Genomic DNA, 23,061 nt, shown 5'->3' with positions numbered 1-23,061 from the left:
AGTATCCATATACTTAATGGTGAGAGACTAGATACTTCCTTAAAATCAGGAAAGCATGAATGTCCCATCTCACCATTCCTATTTAACATTTACTGGAAGTTCTAGCTAATGCAATAACAAGAAAAAGAAATAAAAAGTATACATATTGGGAATAAAAAATAAAACCATCTTTGTTCACAAATTATATCATTGTCTATGTTGAAAATCCCAAAGAATCAACTACAAAAATACCTCTTATAACCAATTAGTGACTACAGCAAAGTTGCAGGATACAAAGTTATTATACAAAGGTCAATTTCTTTCTTACAGACCAGTAATGAACAATTGGAATATGAACTTACCATTTATATTAGCACCAAAAAGACCCCTGAAATACTTAGCTATAAATCAAACAAAATATGTACAAGATCTATATGAAGAAAACTACAAAAATCTGATTAATGAAATCAAAGGAGAATTAAACAAATGGAGAGATAGTCCATGTTCATGGATAAAAAGACTCCATACTGTCAAGAGGTCAGTTCTTCCTCAATTAATCTACAGATTCAGCACAATCCCAATCAAAATCCCAAAAGTTATTTTGTGGGTATGGACAAATTGATTCTAATATTTATATGGTGGCACAAGATCCAGAACAGCCAACACAGAATTGAAGAAGAAACAAGTCCAAGGACTAACAATACTAGACTTCAAGACTTACTATAAAGCTACAGTTACCAAGACAGTGTTAAAATAATATGTTAAAAGATAAGACAGTTAAAGGAGTAGACAAATAGATCAGTTGAATAGAATAGAGGACCTAGAATAGACCAGGCAAATATAGTCAACTAGTCTTTGACAAAGGAGGAAACACAATTCATAAAGAAACGACAGTTTTTTCATCAATAGTACTGGAACAACTATACATCCACATGCAAAAAAAAAAAAAAAAAGTGAATCTAGACACATATTTTATACCTTTCACAAAAGTTAACTCAAAATGAATCACAGACCTAAATGTAAAAGGCAAAACTATAAAACTCCTAGAAGTTAACACAGAAGAAACTACATATGACCTTGGGTTTGGTGATGACTTTTTAGATACAACACCAAAGCACAATCCAAGAAACAAAAAATTGGTAAGTGGGACTTCGTTAAAATTAAAGAATTTTGCTCTATGAAGGAGATACTAAGAAACTGAGAAGACAAATCACAGACTGGGAGAAAATGTTTGCAAACCACCTATCTGATAAAGGGCTAGAATAAAAAATGTACAAAAATAATTTTTAACTCAACAATAGGAAAACAAACAACACAATTTTTTTAACTGGCAAAAGATCTGAAACAGACTACTTCACCAAAGAAGATATACAGATGGCAAATAAGCATATGAAAAGAGGCTCTTCATTATGTGTCATCAGGGAAATACAAAGTGAGACAATAAGATACCATTACCTACCTCTTAGAATGGCCAAAATCTGACACACTGATAATGCCAAATATTGGCAAGGATGTGGAGCAACAGGAACGCTCATTCATTGCTGGTAGGAATGCAAAATGGTGCAGCCACTTTGGAAGAGTTTGGCAGTTTTTTACAAAACTAAACACACTCTTACTGTATTATCCAACAATTACACCTGTAGGTATTTACCTGAATGAGTTGAAAAGTTATGTCTACACAAAAAACCTACTCATGAATATTTATAGCAGCTTGATTCATAATTGCTAAAACTTGGAAGCAACCAAGATGTCCTTCAGTAGGTGAATGGATAAACTGTGGTACAGCCAGACAACTGAATGTTATTCCATGCTACAAAGAAATGAACTACCCGATCTAAAAAACAAAAACAAAACAAATAAGCAAACAAAAAACAGGGAGGTACCGTAAATGCATGTTATGTTAAAGAAGCCAATCTAAAAGACTATACACTGTACAATTACAACTATGTGATATTCTGCAAAAGGCAAAACTATGGAGACAGTAGACTATGGGCCTTAGTTAATAATAACATTGGCCAATCAGTTTTAATGATGTGCTGCAATAGTACAAGATGTTAATAAAGAGAAAACTGGGGCCCCTGGCTAGCTCAGTCATGTGACTCAATCTTGGGGTTGTGAGCTTGAGCCCCATATTGAGTGTATTATGACAACCTTGGAGGAGGAAATTACAGAGGTGGGGGTTACAATGATTTTGGAAATTGTAGCCAGAATTGTTTCTAACAATGGTCCAACGAAGAGTGAAAACTTTGGTGGTAGCAGGAATATGGGGGGACCATATGGTAGATGACACTATGGCCCCGGAGGGAGTGGAGGAAGTGGGGATTATGGAGGGAGAAGCCAATACTGAGCTGCTTCTTATTTGCATGGTCTTCTCTGTATAAAGTAGACAGAATGAGAACCCAGAAGTAACAGAACAGCTTCAGGTATTGAAATAACAATGTTAAGGAAACTCTTATGTCAGTCATGCATAAACAAGGCAGTGATGTGGAAGTGTGAGGAGGATGTGAGAATTCTGTCCTTTCCACTCAGTTTTACTGTGAACGTGTAACTGCAACCACACCTTTCCAGATGCATCTTCTACCCCACCACCATGCTTCCTTTACTCTGGAGAAGTAGGGAAAGAAAAAGGGTTAGGCCCTTCTCCAGATATTTCTGAGCTGGGCCGGGCTCAGCAGAGAGCTGTATGAAAGAACATCAAAGGCAGCTCAGTCAGTTATGTCAGCATTTAAACTCAAAGGCCAAAAAAGTATGATCAAGTATCCCACGATTCAAAGCGAAGTGCTAGACAATCAACAGAAGAATTGCCAAGGGAAAGACCCCAAAGGTTCTGCTCCAAGTTGAGTGAGAGAAGGAGGCCAGGAGGGCAGGACTCTTGGAGGACAGACCCCCCTGTGCCTGACACTGTGCCCATCTCCACAGGGGAGCCAGGGGATGCCTCCCCTCCCTTGAACCAAGTGAAGTGCCTCAAGTGTAATAATGATTTCAGGAATAGAATTTAGTGATTCATCACTTACATATAACAACAGCCGGTGCTCATCATGACAATTGCCTGCCTTAATGCCCATTGCCCATTTACCCCATCCCCCAACCAACACCCCACCAGCACCCCTCAGTCTGTTCTCTGTATTTAAGAGTCTCTTATGGTTTGTTTTCCTCTCTGTTTTTATCTTGTTTTTCCTTCCCTCCCCCTATGTTCATGTTTTGTTTCTTAAATTCCATATATGAGTGGAATCATATGATATCTGTCTTTCTCTGACTGACTTATTTCTCTTAGCATAATACACTCTAGTTCCATCCATGTTGTTGCAAATGGCAAGATTTCATTCTTTTTGATCGACGAGTAATATTCCATTGTATATATTTACACCACATCCTTTTTGTCCATTTATCCGTTGATGAACATTTGGGCTCTTTCCCTACTTTGGCTATTGTCATTAGTGCTCCTATAAACATTGGGGTCCATGTGCCCCTTTGAATCAACTTTTTTTTTTTATCCTTTGGAGAAATACCTAGTAGTGCAATTGCTGGATCATAGGGTAGTTCTATTTTTAATTTTTTGAGAAACCCCCATACTGTTTCCCAGCGTGGCTGCACCAGTTTGCATTCCCACCAACAGGGCAAAAGGGTTCCTCTTTCTCCGCATCCTCGCCAACACCTGTTGTTGCCTGAGTTATTAATTTTAACCACTCTGACAGGTGTAAGGTGGTATCTCATTGAAGTTTTGATTTGTATTTCCCTGATGATGAGTGATGTTGAGCATCTTTTCATGTATCTATTAGCTGTCTGGATGTCTTCTTCGGAAAAGTGTCTATTCATGTCTTTTACCCATTTCTTCACTGGATTATTTGGTTTGGGTGTTGAGTTTGATAAGTTCTTCATAGATTTTGGATACTAATCCTTTATCTGATATGTCATTTGCAAATGTTTTCTCCCATTCTATATGCTGCCTTTTAGTTTTGCTGATTGATTCCTTCATTATGCAGAAGATTTTTATCTTGATGAGGTCCCAATAGTTCATGTTTGCTTTCGTTTCCCTTGCCTCTGGAGACTGTCAGGTAAAAGTTGCTGCAGCTGAGGTCAAAGAGGTTGTTGTCTGTTTTCTCCTCTAGGATTTTGATGCTTTTCTGTCTTGCATTTAGGTCTTTCATCCATTTTGAGTTAATTTTTATGTATGGTGTAAGAAAGTGGTCCAGGATCATTCTTCTGTATGCCACTGTCCAGTTTCCCCAACACCATTTGCTGAAGAGACTGTCTTTTTCTCAATGGATATTCTTTTCTGTTTTGTCAAAGATGAGTTGGCCATACATCCGTCTTCTGGGTTCTCTATTCTGTTCCATTGACCTAAGTGTCTGTTTTTGTGCCAGTACCATGTTGTCTTGATGATTACAGCTTTGTAATACTTTGGCCATTCGGGGTCTTTTCTGGTTCCATACAAATTTTATAATTGCTTGTTCTAGCTTTGTGAAGAATGTTGGTGTTATTTTGATAGGGACTGCTGGGAGAGAAACCTTTTTAATTAAGCAGTGGAGAGTTGCTATCCCACAGCACAGGGCCTTTGCTATCTGGAAAAGAGATCCTTACCAGAAAAGGACCCAGGACCGCCAGGGTCTCAGAAGGCTGCAGGCATAAAGGGAATTTACTCTAATGAATCCACCTCACTGGATAGGTCAGTTATGGTTGAAAATAAGAAGGGCCAGCAATGGCATGGGCAGACTTGCAGCCCAGATGCCACTGACCCATCCTGGGGCCAAAGCCTGGGTTCTATCTGTCCACCCAGGAAGCCAGAGCCAACAGTGGGGCTGAGGAGGACACATCCCCAAGGCAGCACTTCACATCTGTATACTTTCAAAAACATTTGTGCAGGCTCTCCATGGCTCATATTTGATTTTTATCTTTATAATCATCTTGAGAAGCAGGCCGCACACATATCAGGAATTCTGCTCCACAGCTTGGGAAAATAATTCACTCTTCTGTGACACGATGCATTGAGCATCAGCTCTGTGCTCCAGGGTACCCTGAATACTAGGTCGCCAAGAAACCAGGCTGCTGGCTGCCTATAGGAACTGGGAACACAACCACAGGAGATGTGCTCTATCCATGGGGTGCAAGGCCAGGGTCTAGGCCCAGAAGGGCGTGCCTGTGACCACCTGCTGATCCCCCTAGTCACACAGTTGTGAGTGGGCAAATGACTAAAAGTGTTCTCTAACACCTCAGGCTTTGGTTAGGGGGGGCAGGAGAAAGTACAAGTTTTCTAGAAATCTAGCATCCAGGGTTTTAAAAGTCACACAAATTGGGATACAGCAAATGGGGAATTTCCTCATAGGTACAAATTAACAATGGGGTGTAGGCATGACCTCTACCCAAGCAAATATGGTGCCCAAAATTACTCATCTTGACCTGGCAGAGGAGCCAGAAGGACTTCAGAGTCATGTGTATTCAAAGCTTACTTTCCTCTTTTGGAAAGTATTTCGTTTTGGGCAATTTCACTCTCTTCTGATCAGCAAGATCTAAGGCTTCCCCTCACTGAATCAATAGGTTTCTGGGCTTCTTTTTTTATTTTTATTTTTTAACAATTATTTATTTAACATTTATTTATTTTTGAGAGAGACAGACAGAGCATGAGCAGGGGAGGGGCAGAGAAAGAGGGAGACACAGAATCCAAAGCAGGCTCCAGGCTCTGAGCCGTCAGCACAGAGCCTGATGTGAGGCTCAAACTCACTAACCATGAGATCATGACCTGAGCCGAAGTCGAACGCCTAACCTACTGAGCCACCCAGGCAGGCGCCCCAGTTTCCGGTCTTCTAATCTGCTCAGCTTCCACCATGGAAGACTTGGTTCTCTCCACTCAGAGCTGAGCCTGGAAAACCCAGGGAAGCCACAGGCGAAACAGTGCCAGGAAATGTGTGCTGGGTGGGCGAGGAGGTGGCGGTAGAAGAGGGGTCCAGGCAGCGGGTGGGGGGGGCATGGGTGCCTCAGAACATGGGCAGGTGCAGGTGCTGAGGGCAGGTGTGGTCAGAAGACTCAGGGGAGCAGGAGGCAGAGGTAGGGCCCTTGTGACCAGAGTCCAGGGTAGGGACCAAGACTTCTGCAAGGCGTCAGCACAACACAGTCAGCAAATCCAGTGCCAGAAGCCCAGAAAATTAGGTCAATGGTGCACTGTATCAGGCACCCACAAAGTAACCCCTCCCCCAGCCCTGAGAACACACAGGCCCCTCTTCATGGAAAGTGGGAAAATTCCTGGGAGAGTGGGCATTTATCCAAAAAGGACAGTACCACCATCCCGACACCAGTGGGAATTGTGAACAATGTAAGAACAGTGAGAACTAAAGAATATTTGGCTGTGCATTCTATCTGCAGGGTGTATCATTTTGACTCATACACAGTACTGACTTTGCTCTGCATTGGGTCAATCATCTTTCAGCTTCTCAAGCCTCCCAAACTGGGCACACTTCATGATTTCTCTGATGCTGTCAGCACCTTCTTTGTTCCTTGTGCTTCTGCCCAAGGTGTTTCCCTGAGATGCTTTCCACTGCCAGCCTTGATCTCCCACCTGTAACCATACTTCTGAACCAGTCACACACAGGTGCCCACGCCTCCAAGCTCCGGCCACAAGAAGCCAATTCCTCCTTCTCCCATTAGCCTGTGTGAGGTAAGCCCACTTCCTTCATGTCAGGTGTGCTCGTCCACGGAAGACACTTTGCGTCTTGCCCTGAACCCGACGTAGTAATGTTTAGAGTGCAGGCCCTCAACAACAAGACATGTGTGCATGCATTAATGATCTTGGTTCTTACAGCCACGCTCTGAGGTGGAAGGCAGGTAGGCTTATTCTCATTTACATAGAACTCAAAGAAGTTCATTGCCTTGCTCAGGGTGGAATAGTGAGTAGAACTGTTCATCAAACTGGACCCAGAATCAATAAGCTTCAAGACACCAAACTGCACACCTAGAGCATCCAGATCTTGGCCTCTACTGCTGTTCCCACCAGAGAGAAAGACAGATGATAGACAGACAGACAGATAACAGATGGCTGATAGGTATTAATGGATACATGGGGGAGGAGGAGAGTTGGTCAGAGAACGCAAATGATAAAAAGCTAATGAGGTAAAACCTTAATTACTGAATCTAAATAAATGATGACGGCTCAGGGGCTGGAGCTGCTTCGGATTCTGTGTCTCTCTCGCTCTCAGTCCCGCCCCCGCTCGCACTGTCTCTCCCTCTCTCTCAAAAACAACCATTTAAAAAAACGTTTTAAGGGTGTCTTCGTACTCTTCTTATTCTAACCTCTGTGTAAGTTTGAAATTATTTTCAAGCGAAAAGTTAAAACCACGACAGAATTACCTGTTTCATTTTTCATTGCGAGCTATCCAGCAACTAGCTCTAGTGCTGCAAGAATCCCCTGGGACGTTGGAAACGCCCCGTTGCGTCCCGGCCTCCGCCCCTGCCCCCCTCCGGCCTGCCCCAGGGGGGAATCGGCCCCCACCCAACGACTCTCACACTCCTCTTATTTTCAGTCGCCCGAACCCAACCCGCCGGCTTCGCTGGCTTCGAAGGTAGCACACCCACCCTAACTGGGGTTCTCGACACTTTCCTGGGCGTCTTTCGCTTATTATTTAACAAGGAGGGCACAAGCAGGCGCCGACTCCTCTCGGTTCTCACCTGGGGCCTGTTCCCAAGGGGGGGGTCACGCCCCGGCTCTCCCCGACCTCTCCACTTGCTGGCCCACCCGTGCCGGCTCCTCACCGCTTTCCCAGCAGCTGAGGGCGCGGGGGGCCGCCGGGGGTGCGGGCGGTCTGCGGGAGCAGGGGGCGCGCGGCGGGGACGCGGGCGGAGGGGGAAGCGCCGGGGGCCCGGGGGAGGGCGCGCGCGGCTGGGGGCGCGTGGAGGAAGAGACCGGGAGGGTGGGGGGCGCGGGGCGGGGCCGCGGGGCGGGGGGCGGAGCCTCGGGGCGCGGGGTGCCGCCGGGCCGGCGGGGAAGCGGGCGGCCGCCCCGCGGCAGAGGCAGGGCGCGCGGCGCTCGGACCGCGGGAGCCGGGGGTGCGCGCCCGCGGCTCGGCCCGCGTTGGCGCCGGGATGAGGGCGCCCGCGCTGCTGCCGCCCGCGCTGCTGACCTGCTGCGGCTGGCTGCTCGCCCCCGTGAGTGCGCCCCGCGACCCCCGCCCTCCCTGCACCCCGATCCTCGTCCTCCCTCCCCGGCCGCGCTTCCCCCGCTCGCCCGGGAGGTGGGGGGTGGGGGCTCGGGACTGACCCGCGCCCCCCGGAATCTGGGGAGCTCCGGACCCTCTCCCGCGCGCCGGGGAGATGCGCCTGCAGCCCCAGGTTTGCGAGGAGCGGGACCCAGTTTCCTCCAAGGCGCTGGCCCACGCGGCGCGGGCTCGGCGCCTCTTCCCAGGGCGCGGGGCCGTCCGTGCTCGGGCTGTCGCGGCGGCCGGAGGGGGGACAGGGGACGGGGCTGCGGCCACCTGCGCCGGCTTCACGTTCCGGAGGGAAGTGAATAGTCCGTTTTGTGCGTTTTAGGCTGTTTCTGAGGGACACGGTGTGGCTAAAGAAAGTTCCCTTGCGGAAATATTCTGATTTTTTCATCGTTTCTTAAGAGCACAGAAAGAAATGATACACTGAAGAGTGGTTTGTTAAATGACTGCTTTAATAGATTATTTAATTCTCAAGAATTCTTCCTTTCATCTGAAGACCTTTTAAATCAAAATTGTCAACCTTGTTTCTTGCATTTCCCCCCGTCCCCCCGCCAGGCCCCTCCGCATAGACCGAAGCCGGTCTTGCCTATTTTTACGTGCGTGTTGTCACCAGATCCGGGCCCCGCTGAGCCCTAGGTTGTGAGGCCGAGGACAGGGCGATGGAGGCAGGTTGTGGTCGCTGAGGGAATCTCACTACCGAGGGAGCAAGAACCCAGGAGCTCCCTTGTCTCGTAGGAAGGGTTACCAGGTCTTTCCTCCCTCAAAGGAAAGGGGGGTTTAACAAGACCCTTCTTAGTCATTTTAGTGCTTTGAAAGAGCCAGTGAGTTAGAAGTGCCAGGAATTATTCCGGCTAAAGCAGCTTTGATTTCGAAGATGTCCCAGAGTAAGTCCTTGCTCTGCATGTCCCAAGAATGTCAGGAACCACAGTGTCTTTTTATACCTTGATAAACATTTTTTAAGTCAACATATTTTTCCTACTTTTGAAATTTAAACCATTGACTTGTTCATATAGGAAAGTACAATCTGTCTGAAACCAGAAGTTTCTACGGTTGATGGTTGTCCAGTAATGGGCTGGGGGGAGGCGCTTTGTGTCTTTTTTTTAAATGAGGGTAGATGTGGCAAAAGTGTCAACGTTTTCCTCTCTTAATTCTGTTCAGAAACTATATTCCTGGTTAGAGTTCTAACTGACCATTTTGATAATAGGATAATTAAATATAGATGACCAGAGTATACCCAGAGTATGATTCTCTTACAGTAAAAATAAAATCTTATTCAGACACTGGACGGGAAGTGCCGCTCCAGCCTGCTGAGTGAGCACCTGGGCTGGGGAGAAATAAAAAACGAGAACATTGGATTTTCATAAAAGTAAATCAGAGAATATTTTCTTCTAAGACTGAAATGTGTAGTTTTGTCTTTTGCCACATTAATAGACAATATTAATCACTATCTGTGCGCACCTTTAGTTCATGCGACCTATTGGGATGGGAAATTTCCCACCTCTTGTCCAGTGGCAGCCGTAGTGATATGACCCTTCCCACTCTTCGTCTCCCTACTTACCCCTCTAATCTTTCTGAAAATCCCCTTCTCACCAAGTTCCAAAGTTTCAGCTGTGACCTGCAGTCTCTACAAATGAAGTTATCCTGTTAGAGCTCTGTTCAGTGATGCAGATGGTTGCTGTCCTCAGATGAGGCGTGTGGGCGTCTGGGGGTAGCGTTCGGTCATGAAGAACGGTCTTATGAGGAGATGTGTATGCAGTTTAATCAAATCAAGAACTATGAAATAGAGGACTCAAATATTGAAAGATTATTGGATTAAAGAGCCCAATTGCTGCCAAATTAGTACCAACATCATACAACGTATGATGTTAGTAAGCTTTCTTCCGGTTCAGTAAAAAAATATTTTATTAGATTTTATGTTTATTTTATAATTCCTTAACAAAGCAAATTGGTTTTTCATAACCATGCCAGAAATATAAAACTTTTAAATGAGTGTTATTTGGGGAGCACGTTAGAACCATGGGGCGTTTTATTTTATTTTGTAGAACTGTTGTTTGACTTTCCTCTTACAGTGGAATTTTTAGTTACTTCCATTTTTTTTAAACCTTGAGCAGGTGAACAGTGTTCACCCAGAGTGTCGATTTCATCTGGAAATACAGGAGGAAGAGACAAAATGTGCAGAGCTTCTGAGAACTCAGACAGACAAATACAAAGGTAAGATAGTGGTGTGGTGAGTACAGAGGTCTCAGATAGCCTGATGGGCAAATAGCTGATGCCTCACTCTAAAAATTGAGGCTTAAGGTCATCTGCATCTTCAAAAAAAGGGTCTGTTTCCACTGTTTTCTAATGAATGCTGGTAAAACTCCTATGACTATTGGGACTTGGGAATCCTTCACATAATAAACCTTTTAAAAGAAAACCATAATCCTTGCAGTAACGGTATCCATGGTTTAACATAATAGCAACAGTTACTGAGGTAATTTCATGGGCATTGAAAAATCAACTCCATTTTCTATGGAATGAGTATTTATCTAATTTCTTTCATTTAAAAATTTTAGTCACATCACAGATGATTTTAGTCAAGTTAAGAATGGTGGAGAGGTGGCTCTGTCAGTTAAGTGGCCGACTCTTGATTTCGGTTCAGGTCATGAGGTCGTGGTTCTTGGGATCAAGCCCTCTGTCAGGCTCCTCAATGAATGCTGAATGGGGAGCCTGCTTGGGATTCTCTCTCCCTGTCTCTTTGTCCCTCCCCTACTCTCTCTGTCTCTCTCTCTCAAAATAAATAAATAAACAGTAAAAAAATTATTTAGAAAAAAAAAGAATGGTGGAAACATCAGAAATCAAACAGGAAAATGAGACTTGTTTTCCTGAAGATAGACCTATTGTGAATACCGTGAATTTGCTCATTATTTTCTCTGGGTCAAAGAACACCATGTTGGGACCACGTGCTATCCAACTAGACACATTCCAGGTCAATAAACTCCAAGGATTCTGTGAACACCCAAATTATAACAGTAGCAAAAACCTTTTGTCCTTCAACTTTCTTTTTCTCTGTCCATTTTCAAGACAAAAATTAAAATCAAAGTACGACTATGTTATGTGTTCAAATAGTCTAGTGTCCTAAAGAGGGACTTCAGACCAGAGTTACATACACAGGCTTTGTTCCAGACCAGACCAGCACAGAAAAGATAGAATATGAACCACATAGGGAATTTTTAATATTCTAGTTGCCACATTAAAATAAGTTTTTAAAAAGTGAGATTAATTTTAATATACTTTATCCAAATAAGTATATCTAAATCATAATCATTTCAACTTGTAATCCATATAAAATACTGATGAGAAATTTTACATTTTTTGTATATTAAGTTTTAGAAACCCAGCGCGTATATCCAAAATATCCAAATCATTATCATTTCAACTTGTAATCATTAGAAAATGTTGATGAGAAACTGACACTTTTGTATACTAAGTCTTAGAAAGCCAGCATTTGCACTACAACTTGGACCCGCCACATTTCAGGTTGTCACCGCAGCCAGGGGCTCCCATGCTGGATGCACAGCACCAGACCGCTACTAACACGGGCCTCCTGCACCCTTTCTGGTCCCTTCTGGAGCCTCCACTTCCTTGGCTGAAAAATGAAGTCTCTGACCCCTGGATTCCTCCAGACTTAAAGATCTGTGATTTTTGTAACACACACACGGTCCCCAGGCCACATGTTCCAAATGGTCTGGTAGCACTCTGACCAGAGAAAGGCAAATGAAGTAGCTCAGCTCCACAGCACCCGTGGACTGTGCGTCGCTCCTGTGCAAAGCTGCATGCTGACCATGAACCAGGTGTGAGGACAGATGAGACACGGTTCTGGCAGCCACCCCCTCAAGACGAAACACTCGTCATGGCCACTGAGGTTTCTTCCCTTTGGTGAAAATTAAGAGATTTAAGACAAATAAATGCGGAGAAGAGACAGACTGAAGAATTGTCTAATGAGTGGCCAGTGGACCCAGGTCCCTGCAGCACCGTCCACAATGCCTCCCGCGTGAGAGGGGATGGAAGGCTGTCTGCTGCAGCCTCAGTGGATGATCCCAAGGGAGCTCCACCTTCTCACGCCATTTGACATGTTCTGAGGCTGCCCACAAATGGCGTTCGCTCACTGGCATGAATTTTTCTCCTGGAGCATGAACAGAACTACTTCTTCACGTGTGTTCTTCCACTCTTCAAAGGGCATTCATTCATAGGCTCCATGGGGCCGAACACTTCTCATTCCTGCAGACTTCCCAGGCCCTCTGCCATCCACCATGGGTATGCACAGACACTCCCGAATTGGGGGAGGGAGGCAGATTGCCTTGACATGGCTGGCACGTGCTCAAAATGAACAGTAGACCAAGTTGTACTCGATTTTATTATTGTTGGTAGATAGTTTACAGACAACACACCTGTCCCTTGTGTGCACCTGGGTGTCTACTTGCCTCCCCTTGCATCTCTCACAACTGATGTTTTAGGGAAAAGCTCCTAGAATACTTAGTGTTTCTTTCTTGTCACTCTTGATTTCCTACATTCATCAAGAACATTTTGTTAACAAATAGAAAACTGGCACTATTTCAGTGGGCAACAAGGAACACTTAACATTTAAAAAATAGAATACAGCTCATGACTTTCCCCCAGAGGAATCCTGTCACACTGGGCCCCGGGGGGATGACGGACAGAGCAGGACAGAAGGGGCATCTGTAAGTCTGTGCCAGTGACCCCCGGACGGGTGCTGTGAGATGGGAGACGAGACTGGTTCAGGGAAGTGAAGTTTTCCTCCATGATGAATTAGGATGTTATGATCCACTATCAGGGTTTTTTTTAAATATCTATATAGATATAGATATAAAAGATTCTTTAGTTGTCTCGCATAGATGGAGTGTGGAATCCATTAGTTCAAAACAATGTCCTTTTAGTTGTACTCTATTCCAAAGGCACAGGTCTGACCCCTGGTCCCAGGCCAGCCCTTCATGAGTATCAGGTGTCGGCCTAAGGGAGAGCTGATGGCCGTGCGGCTGGGCAGGGCCACGTGGGACGGTGGGCACGTTAGAACTGTGGATGGCAGCTCCTCCTTACATCCCTCAGTTGTTACAGGGAGGAAATGCAGGTACCAGACTGCTCAGTTCCTAGGTTCGGAGAATACCAGGAATGCAAACTGATACATAAAATATTCCAATTGCTTAAAAATGTACGACTAATTCTTTAAAAAATTTGGCAGGAGAAAAGGGAACCCCCTCTGGCGCAGGGAGACACAGCCTGAGAGCTGTCAGATTGCTGTCTGTGTGATGGTGCAGAGATGGGCCAGGACATTTCCAACATCCGTTAGGTCTCCTTCACATGTCCCTCCAGCCTTGGTTCTGTGTCCCGGAGGCGATCTGTATGTGACCCACACCAGACGGCTGGATGGCAATACCTAAGGGCAGAGTCTTTGAAAATCACTAAGCTCATCCTGACATCAGCTGGAGCAGAAAGAATATGGTAGTTTTAGATAAACTTCCATGTTTGGAGTTGGTGGAGGAAAAGGTCCCTCAGTTTTCTTGTAATGGCAAAGTGTCGGTCCTTGGACATTTTCTTATATTGAAAGATTTTATTATTAATATTAGCTCTGTAGCAAACATATCTGCGTGTGACCCATTTCACCTTCTGGTTTGCAGGAAGAGCCTGTAACAGGCCAGCTGCCCTTGAGGAGACAGGTGGCCCTGTGACAGTCTTTTAGGCCTGGCTACTCTTCAGCTTTCTGTAAAGAGAGACAACTTGTGTTCTAAATTCCTTTTTTTCTTACTCTTTGAAATATGCAGGGCTCAAATGCCAGGGATATAAATAGTAATAAGTTACCAGAATAAAGACATTGTACATGAGGGAAGCCAGAAGCAGAGTGAAGGCATTCTGATCAGATGACAAGAAAGTGTACATTTGCTTACTTTTAGTGAAATTAAAAGTGAGAGGAGATATTAAGGGTCTGTGGTATCAACTTTTAAATTCTGTAGGATTCAGAAATTGATGTGAAAACAGAAGCAAGGAAAACCAGCTTTAGGTTACAGTGAGGTAATTTGTATAAATCTGACGAGGAATTCTTTTTATTACATGCTGAACCTAAAACAAACACAAACGGGGCGCCGGCGGCTCAGTCGGTTAAGCGTCCGACTTCGGCTCAGGTCACGATCTCACGGTTTGTGGGTTCAAGCCCGGCGTCGGGCTCTGTGCTGACAGCTCAGAGCCTGGAGCCTGTCTTCAGATTCTGTGTTTCCCATTCTCTCTAACCCTCCCCTGCTCACGCTCTCTCTCTCTCTCTCTCTCAGAAATAAATAAAACATTTAAAAATTAAAATAAAATAAAATAAAACAAACACAAACACATAAATCCAGACAAAAAACAATTTCAATTTTAAACCCCTTTAAAGGATTTACTTTATAAGAAAGAAAAGCGTAGGAAGTCTTTAGAGCTTTGTCACTTTGTCACTTAATATTAATTCATTGACAAGACTAACTTAATCTTACTAATAGATATATGAGGCCCTCTGAGGCCACAGATGCCTAAAAATACAGCTAAAATCCAGCACTGTTCCCTAGCGGTGGCCCGTGCTGACCTGCAGCAGGGAGGGCGTGAGTCAGCTACTCCAGGCTTTGCCCAGTTTTCCTGCCTGTGTGCAGATTGGATAGGAACTTCTATGTGACTTTATATTATTTATGCCTGGACCTGGAGGGGATGTGGCCCGTGTCCGGGAGGGGCAGCAGTGGTACCCATGTTTTCTTGATAGCTCTACCCTCTGAGCTGTTCCATGAAGGTGCCAGGCTGAAATGGGTCTGATGGCAAATGTTAGCTTAGAACGAATGCCATGGGAAGTGCCAGACTAGAAAACTTACTTTTCTTTGGTTTCTTAAACAAAGGGTACTAGATGAGTTTTGATCTAGTTGTCAAGAGCTGTGAGGGGTTTGGATTCCCCATACTTGCAAGCTAACAAGTTAGGCTGCCACATTTTCACCTGCGGACCTGGGACCCACGGTCAGAGAGAGACCTGACTGCCCCTGGCAGACAGGCAGCTTGGGCGTCATGTTCACATAGTTCCCTTTCCCAGGCCCCACAGGACTGAGGCGGTGGCCTAACCCGTCACAGCCGAGGAGCCCTCTGGCCCGGCCTTTGCCCCAGAGAAAGGTGCTCTCATCTCCTGGGCTCGGCCCAGAGGGCAGCACGGGTCTGTCTGTCACATCCTCAAGAAGACATCCGAAACAGAGCTGTCCGTGCTCTTCCCGGGACTGTGGCTTCTCAGTAGGGTTGACTGTCTGTTTCATTCGTGGCATGACTTTTGTGACCACAGCCAGCTGTCCTACCACGCTGCCTCAAGGGGGAGAGGGCATTTCGTGTCCACCACAGCCCAAGGTCTTACACAGTACTTGGCATTTAAAAAGATATTGAATAAGCTTTTGTTGAACAAATTAATGACATTTTTCATATTAAAAATTAAGTGATATATGCACATGGAAAAAAACCATTCAAAACCATATCTAATGGCAAATATTTCCCACTCCAAACATCCAGCACCCTCCCTTACCTCCGAAAGACCCGCGCGCACACAGTATGTGTGCGTATCCCTCCCCATTTCTCCTTTGGACAAACGGAAGCTTGGTACCATATACCCGTATACTCTGGTCTGTACTCAGTCTTTCCTTTTTGTTTTCAACTTCAGCAACGTATTTGGACACGGTTCTGTATTTAAATATTCTATTGAGAGATGCGTAGTATTCTAACATACTTGGTCAGTCTGTCCCAGACTCCTGGGCTTTTAAGTAGCTTACAAGCTGTGCTCTAATGCCTGCGTTTGTTCATGTGAATAAAATACTTCACCAGCATGGTGGGCTTCAAGCCACTGGTCATGAAATTGAAACATTCTCCTCCTGTGACTGAGTAACATTTTAACAGCTTTCTTATTTCTGTGATGGTTGTGTCACATAAAATATAAGTGATTACATTTTACATCTAGTCTTTTCCTTGCACCTTTTTATCACAAAGGGAACTAGACCCTTCCTGAAAATCAAGTGAGGAAGATGTCTCTTCTGCGGACTCTTCTTGGATGCTCACTTGTCCCAGGCGCCTGTTCCCGGGCACCACAGCATGTGCACAGAGCCCTGCTGTCCGTGCTTTGTCTGCTTTGTGGCTGCGTGGCTGTCTCTCTCCCTGCAGAGCACGAGCCCTTGAAGAGCAAGCACTGTATTCATGGCTTTCGATTCCTGGTCCTTAGCAGACACGCCAGTAGATCTTCTATTCACGTAGGTCTGAAGGGAAGCATTCGAGAATTCAGGGCCTGGCCAAGGAGTAGGCAGCTGCCCTTCTGACGTCAGGGTGGCGCTAGAGGGCCGTTTCTTCCCCCTTTCACTTTCCCTCTGACGTAAGCAGGCCCTTGTTCTAGTCCAAATCTCTTTGGGCCGATAGGTTAAATAGCCTAATCTGTTTTTTCCCATTGGACTGGATCTAGATTTCTCACAATTCTAAACTCCTTAAAATCAGCTAGTGGCCTTGGTTATATAAATAATCAATCACTTACTGAATTTTCTGCAAGTAATGACTCCAAGTTTACTTTTTACAGGAAACAAATCTCATTGAAAAAATTCTACCTTGAGTTAAATTTTTATGTTTAGACTCACAGCAGGGACCATAAACAAGAGATCAGCTTCTAGTAGGTGAGGCACCTGCACACCTAGAAGCCCCAGTGACCGCCGATCTTGTTTGGAAGAAGAAGGCTGAAACCTGATGCTCCATTAAATCACAGGAAGGAACTTCAAAGCGGGCTCACACTGCACTGATTTGGACCAAGTTAGCTTCTCCCGTCCTTCCTTCTAAGACCAGGCCAGTCCCTGGTGCTGGTGACCCCAAGGCTCGGCTCAGCGGCCTAACGGCGGCCTCCACTGCTTCTGCCTCTTTGCTTCATGTGCTCGCCTCTAAGCTCAAATTTCCTCCTTCCGCCGGGTTCCCACAGGACCAGTGGCATGTTCTGCAGCTATTCTGGTTGGTGGGAATAGGGCTTTCAAGCTGGGTTTCTTCTCTCGGTGACCCCTGGCAGCGCAAGTTCTAATTGTTTCCTGTTTGCACACCCATTTTGCGTGCTGTGTTTTCAGGTGGGAGTTTCCACAGCCTGCTCTCTCTGGAGCCTTGTGCCCTGGCTTGGGAGCCGTGGGGGGCTCACAGCCCCCGGCACCCGTGCTCTGTGCACACACCTCGGACGGAGCCACGGTGTCCACCTGGCACTGGCTGTCACGGGCTCGGGGCCAGTGCCGCCATGTGGATGATGCGTAGTAACGAGTGTCGCTATTGCGTGCCCCCCCTTGGATTCTTGGAGGCTTTTTGTCTTACATATTTTTGATAGCCCCGGCGGCCCTTCCTGACAAGGACTTGGACATTTGAAGTTGTTCAGTTGCAAGGCTTTGTGGAGTTTTCGGGGTCAAACACCAGTTCCAGGGGACTCTGCATTGAAATACCCTGAAGTCAGAGCCTCTGGTTTCCCGTGGTTGCCTTGTATCATGGAGTGAGTGACAATGAGGCTGTCTTGTCATTTGCTGATGCATTGGCTGAGTCTGTCTTTCATTAACTTTTTCAGCGTGTTGTTATGGAGGGGTTGCCAGGAGGGAAGGCGTGAAGACAAATTGGGGTGGGACCGTGATTGTCCCCTCTGGGAACCCTGTCCCCTGCGGCAGGGCAGCGGGGTGAGCAGGGATTTCAGGGTTTTGAGTCAAAAGACAGCAGGATTTCTGAGGGGAAACCAGAGAATGTGGGCATACAGTGACATCAGTTTACCTGGAACCAGAAACCGACAGTGATAGAAAAATGATTAAGGACTTCTGTTATCTTTACTCAGAGATAAGACAGAACAAGGGTGGGTGGGAAAACTACCAAGAACAATGGATGCCTTTTGATCATAAGCGAACCAGCGACCAGTACTTTGGCAATTTACTGTAAACATTTCATGCACAGCAGCCCTGTGCGGTGACCTCATGTGTCCTGGGTCAGACCTGGGACGGGTCACTGCCACCTGGGGGCTCCAGCCACCCTGCCCCGGGCCCAGCGCTGTGTTGCTTCTGTCATGACAGTGAGCACTCGCCCTCTCGTACTGCGGCCGTGGCACCCGTCTCAGACTCCTCGGCCTCTTGGCACCAACGCTTCTGCTGGAGGGACCCTTCCTGACCCGCCCGGATTGACCTGAGAGCACAGACTGTGCGAGCCCCACCAGCGCAGGGCAGAGGGAAGGCACCCTGCGTGCTGTGTCCCCGAGAGGCTGTGCTGAGCCCTGTCTCAGGACGCGAGAGGCCGACATGGACACAGCACGGGTCGGGGGGCCTCCATCCTGAGAGTCTCGTCCAAGTTGGTGGCACACAGAGCCCAGCCCCTGGACCCCTAGTCAAATGCTCTTTTTACAAAGCCATATTTATTCTTTTAGAGAGCAGATGCTTTAGAAAAGGGTTTTCTTCCTCCTTAATGTCTGCTTCAAAGGGAGGTGAGATTCCTTCGACACCACGCCATCTATTAGCCGGGACTGTGCCTCTCTTGAGCGCTCATTTTAACTGTCAGCATGTTCAACAGAAGCTACCTCTTTGGCTAAGGATTCCCATCGTTTAATATTCCCTTTGTGAAATCAACATCTCCTTTTCTCTGGCCTACAGTGATGGTTTTGAAGTTTCCGGACAGGACCTTGATTGGTACCTTGTGCCTTTGGGTTTAGTTTCCTCATCACACCCCTGATGGGGTCCCCTTGCTCTCATCTTTTCTGTGTGAACACGGCCCCGTCACCAGCAACTGTGGTCTTTCTGGAGGTGGGGCTGTGAAGTCCAGGATGACAAATCTGTGGCCCAGAACATTCCCAGACATCTGCACCCCCTGGGATGGCATGCTTACTGTGACTCAGTCAGCAGTGCTCTGACAGCCTAGGAGCTACCTCCAAAGGCCCTCTCCCCCCATTCCAGGGAAATATTAACACAGCTTTCCAAATCTGTGACTTCTTCACAGCTCCCTCTGTCCCTGAGGAGAGAGGACAGAGGCCTGTTTGGGAGGACAGTGGGGGTGCGGCCAGGTTGCCCCACGGGACCCTGCCCGCGTAGCCCCCGTGACAAGGGCAGCAAATGCCCCCTCCCCAGTACTTGCGCTCTGTCCTGTGAGCCCCTGGGCTCAGTACCCTGAGACAGGAAGAGATCCATGCACGCCCGTCTGCTTGTTCCACAGGGATTCAGAGAAGGGAGTGTTTCCATTGAGGGAGTCTGGAAAGTGAGCTGTGCTTCAGGCAGGCTCAGGGGGCAGATGCTTCTGAGAGGAGTCATTAGGGTGGCCCTGGGAGCAGAGGAGCCCGCTAGGTGAGTAACATCCCAGGTGGGGGATGAAGGTGTCTGCTACAGGGGCGATGGGAAGAGCCATTGCCACAGCTGGGCGCAGCCAGCAGCCGAAGTGCAGACGGTGTGAGTCCGCTGCTCCCCAGAAGTGCAAGAGGAGCTGAGGGCGGAGGAAGAGGTACCTTGGAGTGGGGACCACTGAGTCCATGCAGGAGCAGAAGAGACAGGGAGAGGCAGAGGGCAGCTGAGCGGGTGGGACTATATTCGGCAGAAGGCCTTGCATGCAGAGGCGAGCTCCAAGGCAGAGCTGAAGGAAGAGGTGGGCAGGGAGGGCAGGGTGAGGTACAGGGGGCCCCACACGCAGGGCCACCAGGGGAGGGGTCGGGCCTGGGGAAGTCACCAGATCTGGACCTGGGGCGCTGACTGGCAGACACTCCTGGGGCCCGGGCGGCTGTGCCACACTGGTCCTCTTCACAGCTGCGCCTCCCACAGCGGCCGGTACCAGAGGGAGCTGGGGGCACCCTTGGCTTGGAAGAGCAGGGCCAGGCGTTTCTGTACTTGGGTTGGTTCTCACACCCGGGGTCACACTCAGCTGTGTGTCTGCTGTGCTGTGTGCGAGGATGATTTGTGATGCTCATCATAACACTGGTAGAAGCATGTCCTGGAACGGTCCTGGGAAGTCACCCAAATCCTGATCGTAAATCTGTGGAGGGTTATCCTGAGAATCACAGGGCAGGAGCCCCAGCATGTCGGCCTCTGCAGCAGAGCAGTGCCCTGCCCCGCCAGGGGTTCACATGGCCCCGCGTTGTCACAGACATTGGGAGCAAGGCTTTTGAGAATATTTAACGTTTAAGGAAACAGAGGCTGCTTATAGACAGTAATGACAGCAAACACTTCAATGAGTGAAAGACACAAGCATGTTGCACACAATTTAGCACACACATCAGTTTTCCTATACTGACGCCATTTTAGGGCCTTGCACAGGCTTCTGCAGGCCGCCTGAGGGGGGTGTGGGTGCTGTCCCCACCTCTGAAGTGTCCGCAGCCCATCCTTGGGCAGCGGTGCTGAGCGGGGGTCCCACCCACAGACATCACATTTTCACTCAGGCTCAACTTGGAGGACATTCTGATGTTTGGGATTTATTGGATTCGGCACACTTTTAAATAAAAAAAAATTTTTTTATGTTTGTTTTTGAGAGAGAGAGAGACAGAGTGCAAATGGAGGAGGGGCAGAGAGAGAAAGAGAGACAGAATCCAAAGCAGGCTCCAGGCTCTGAACTGTCAGCACAGAGCCCAAACGCGGGGCTCGAACCCACGAATCGTGAGATCATGACCTGAGCTGAAGTCGGATACGTAACCGACTGAGCGACCCAGGCGCCCAAGATTCGGCATATATTTAAAATATGTAAGTTCAAACTGGATCTCTTTTTTGAAAAATTCTTTTGTTTGGTTAACAGCCTTGGTTAATTCTGGGTTTTGAGTCTTGAGTTAGTGTGAGTTTGAGTCCCAGAATATGCCTCTCACTGATGAAACCCACCTGCACCGCCATCCCCAAAATAAAACCTTTCTGCTTCCAGATGCGAAGTTTCAAAGTGATCTGTTTTCAAAGCGCCATCCAGTGGCAGTGTTCCAGCAAATATGTCCAGACCTTAGTTGTGGTTCACCTCCAGGCTACTGAGGAGGGGATTACTTCATTCGGCACCCTAATTAGACAGATTATTGGGGTATCCTGGCATTGTCTGAAAAATACCTTCCCTGTAAAATATCCCTTATAGCACCTTAACTGCCTTTGGAGTCCCAGGTCGGCCTTGGGACCTGGGTTTTCTAATGTGTAAAATCCAGGTGTCTTCCAGGTGACCTAAGGAAGCAGTATGGTCCCAGGGCCTCACCCACGCCTGTTAGCTGTTTCTCTCAGGGACCCAGGGCTTAACCTGCTTTGTGGACTCGTGTACAAGCCCGAGGAATGCCAAAGCACCAGTCCCCAGCTGATGTCTCTGTGCTGTTTCTCTTGCTGTGTCTTGGTCAAGGCCCTCCTGGCGTAGGTAACCTGTGATAGTGCAGCCTTGGGAACATAGTAGGTCCTCAGTAAACACTGGTTGAGGAAATGAATACTCGTTACTGCAGATGAAAAGAGGATCAGGCTCATGTCAACTATGAGCTCTGTTACATCATGAAGAAAGTGCAGGCTGTGGCTCGGACAGTGTGTTGTTTCACTTCTGCCTCCACGGACGACAGACAACTGGGTTGTCACCATGTCCCAAGCTTGTTCTATTAACTTGTCTTCCAGACCCTTCTGAGAACATGCTGCTGGCATGTGCTTGTCTTTCACCTGCACCGATGGTCTCTGAATGTCCAGAGCACATTCATTAGTCTTGCCGGGTTATTGCATTGGCTGTTTCTGCTCAAAAGCCCCTTTTCCACTCTGCTTCTGCCAGGAAGCATTACTTTCACCCTTCCTGACTGTGGCATTTTTAAAAGAGCATTCAGCACCAACCCAGCTTCGCGAATGCATGGATTGGATGTATCTTGCCTTATCTCACTGGTAAATATTTTAAGAACAAACAAAGTAAATATGCATCCTTAGAACAACAGAAAGAAGGAATCTGTCATCTAGTATTTGATCATCACTGTTCTGGCTTCAGATTAACTGGGCTTCTAAGGACTTAGAGTAACAGGATATTTGTAATTGGCCACCTGAACAGGCAACAGGCAAAGATATCCAAGGAGAAAACCTGAAGCCGAGGGAGGGCCTGGTGGGAACATTTAGGAGAGGGAAGGGTGTTTTGGAGACTCTGGATCCAGGGGCGGGTTTACCGGAGATCCTGTTCACTGTCCGCAGGGCTGGGGGCCTGGACCCGCGGGGCATCTCCAGGCAGCTTCCTGCGGGCTTTGTCAGCTGCACTGGGAGCCTTGTTTACAGCGACCACTGAGAGGAGACAGCACAAAGTGTTCTCTGCTGCTCCTGGCAGCTCTGGAGGGAGGACTTCCGCGCCTCCACCCTGGTCACCCTGAGCACAGGACACAGAGACCCTGGGGTCCTTCCTGTGCTGTGTGCTCACCTCAGGCCGCTGGGAAACGCTGGTCTCGGTGTCCGGGGGTGCTCTCTGAGTACTTGGGGTGCCCAGAGAGTCAAAGCTGGGTGGGGATGAGAATTTAAGTTGCTGCACTTGTACCTGCAACTGGCCACTGAAGCCTCCAGAAGCCGAATTAGGTCTGAGAGCAGAAATTACAACTAGCTTAGTTTTGACTGTGGGACATGGGACAAATCTTACAGTGACCTGAGGCCCCCGAGGTGGGAGGGTTGCTTCAGGATGTGCTGACCGCCCACCACTGGGAGAAATTAGAGGGTCCACAGTTGTCCATCAGAGCCACATCTGGTCTTCTGAATCCTGTGTGCCCACCAGTACATGGCCTCTAGAATGACGGGAGAATGCTAGCCACAGAAGTCTTCCTGGCCCTGGTAGCCTCGGAGAGCTGCCTGTGTGTTCCCCTGTTTGTGAGCACCTTGCAGGAAAGGATAGGTCGGTGTCCCCTCAGTGAGCCTGGTGCGGCATGGCCCTGGGG

General features: G+C 47.4%; 1 protein-coding gene across 2 annotated transcripts in view; it reads left to right on the top strand.

The window, feature by feature from the left end:
- Nucleotides 1-8,049: 8,049 nt before the first annotated feature.
- Nucleotides 8,050-23,061, top strand: part of VIPR2 (vasoactive intestinal peptide receptor 2) — a 65,860-nt gene continuing 50,848 nt past the window's right edge. For both annotated transcript variants that reach the window (XM_039224339.1, XM_039224338.1), the window contains exons 1-2: nt 8,050-8,112; nt 10,280-10,379. In XM_039224339.1, the coding sequence (XP_039080270.1) occupies nt 8,050-8,112; nt 10,280-10,379 (163 nt within the window). The remainder of the gene's footprint in view (nt 8,113-10,279; nt 10,380-23,061) is intronic.

The sequence above is a fragment of the Hyaena hyaena genome, unplaced genomic scaffold (genome assembly GCF_003009895.1).
Source record: "Hyaena hyaena isolate Hyena2069 unplaced genomic scaffold, ASM300989v1 scaffold_1604, whole genome shotgun sequence".
Taxonomy (NCBI): Eukaryota; Metazoa; Chordata; class Mammalia; order Carnivora; family Hyaenidae; genus Hyaena; species Hyaena hyaena.
Note: the sequence above shows the minus strand (reverse complement) of the source record. Positions and strands in the feature narration are given on the sequence as shown.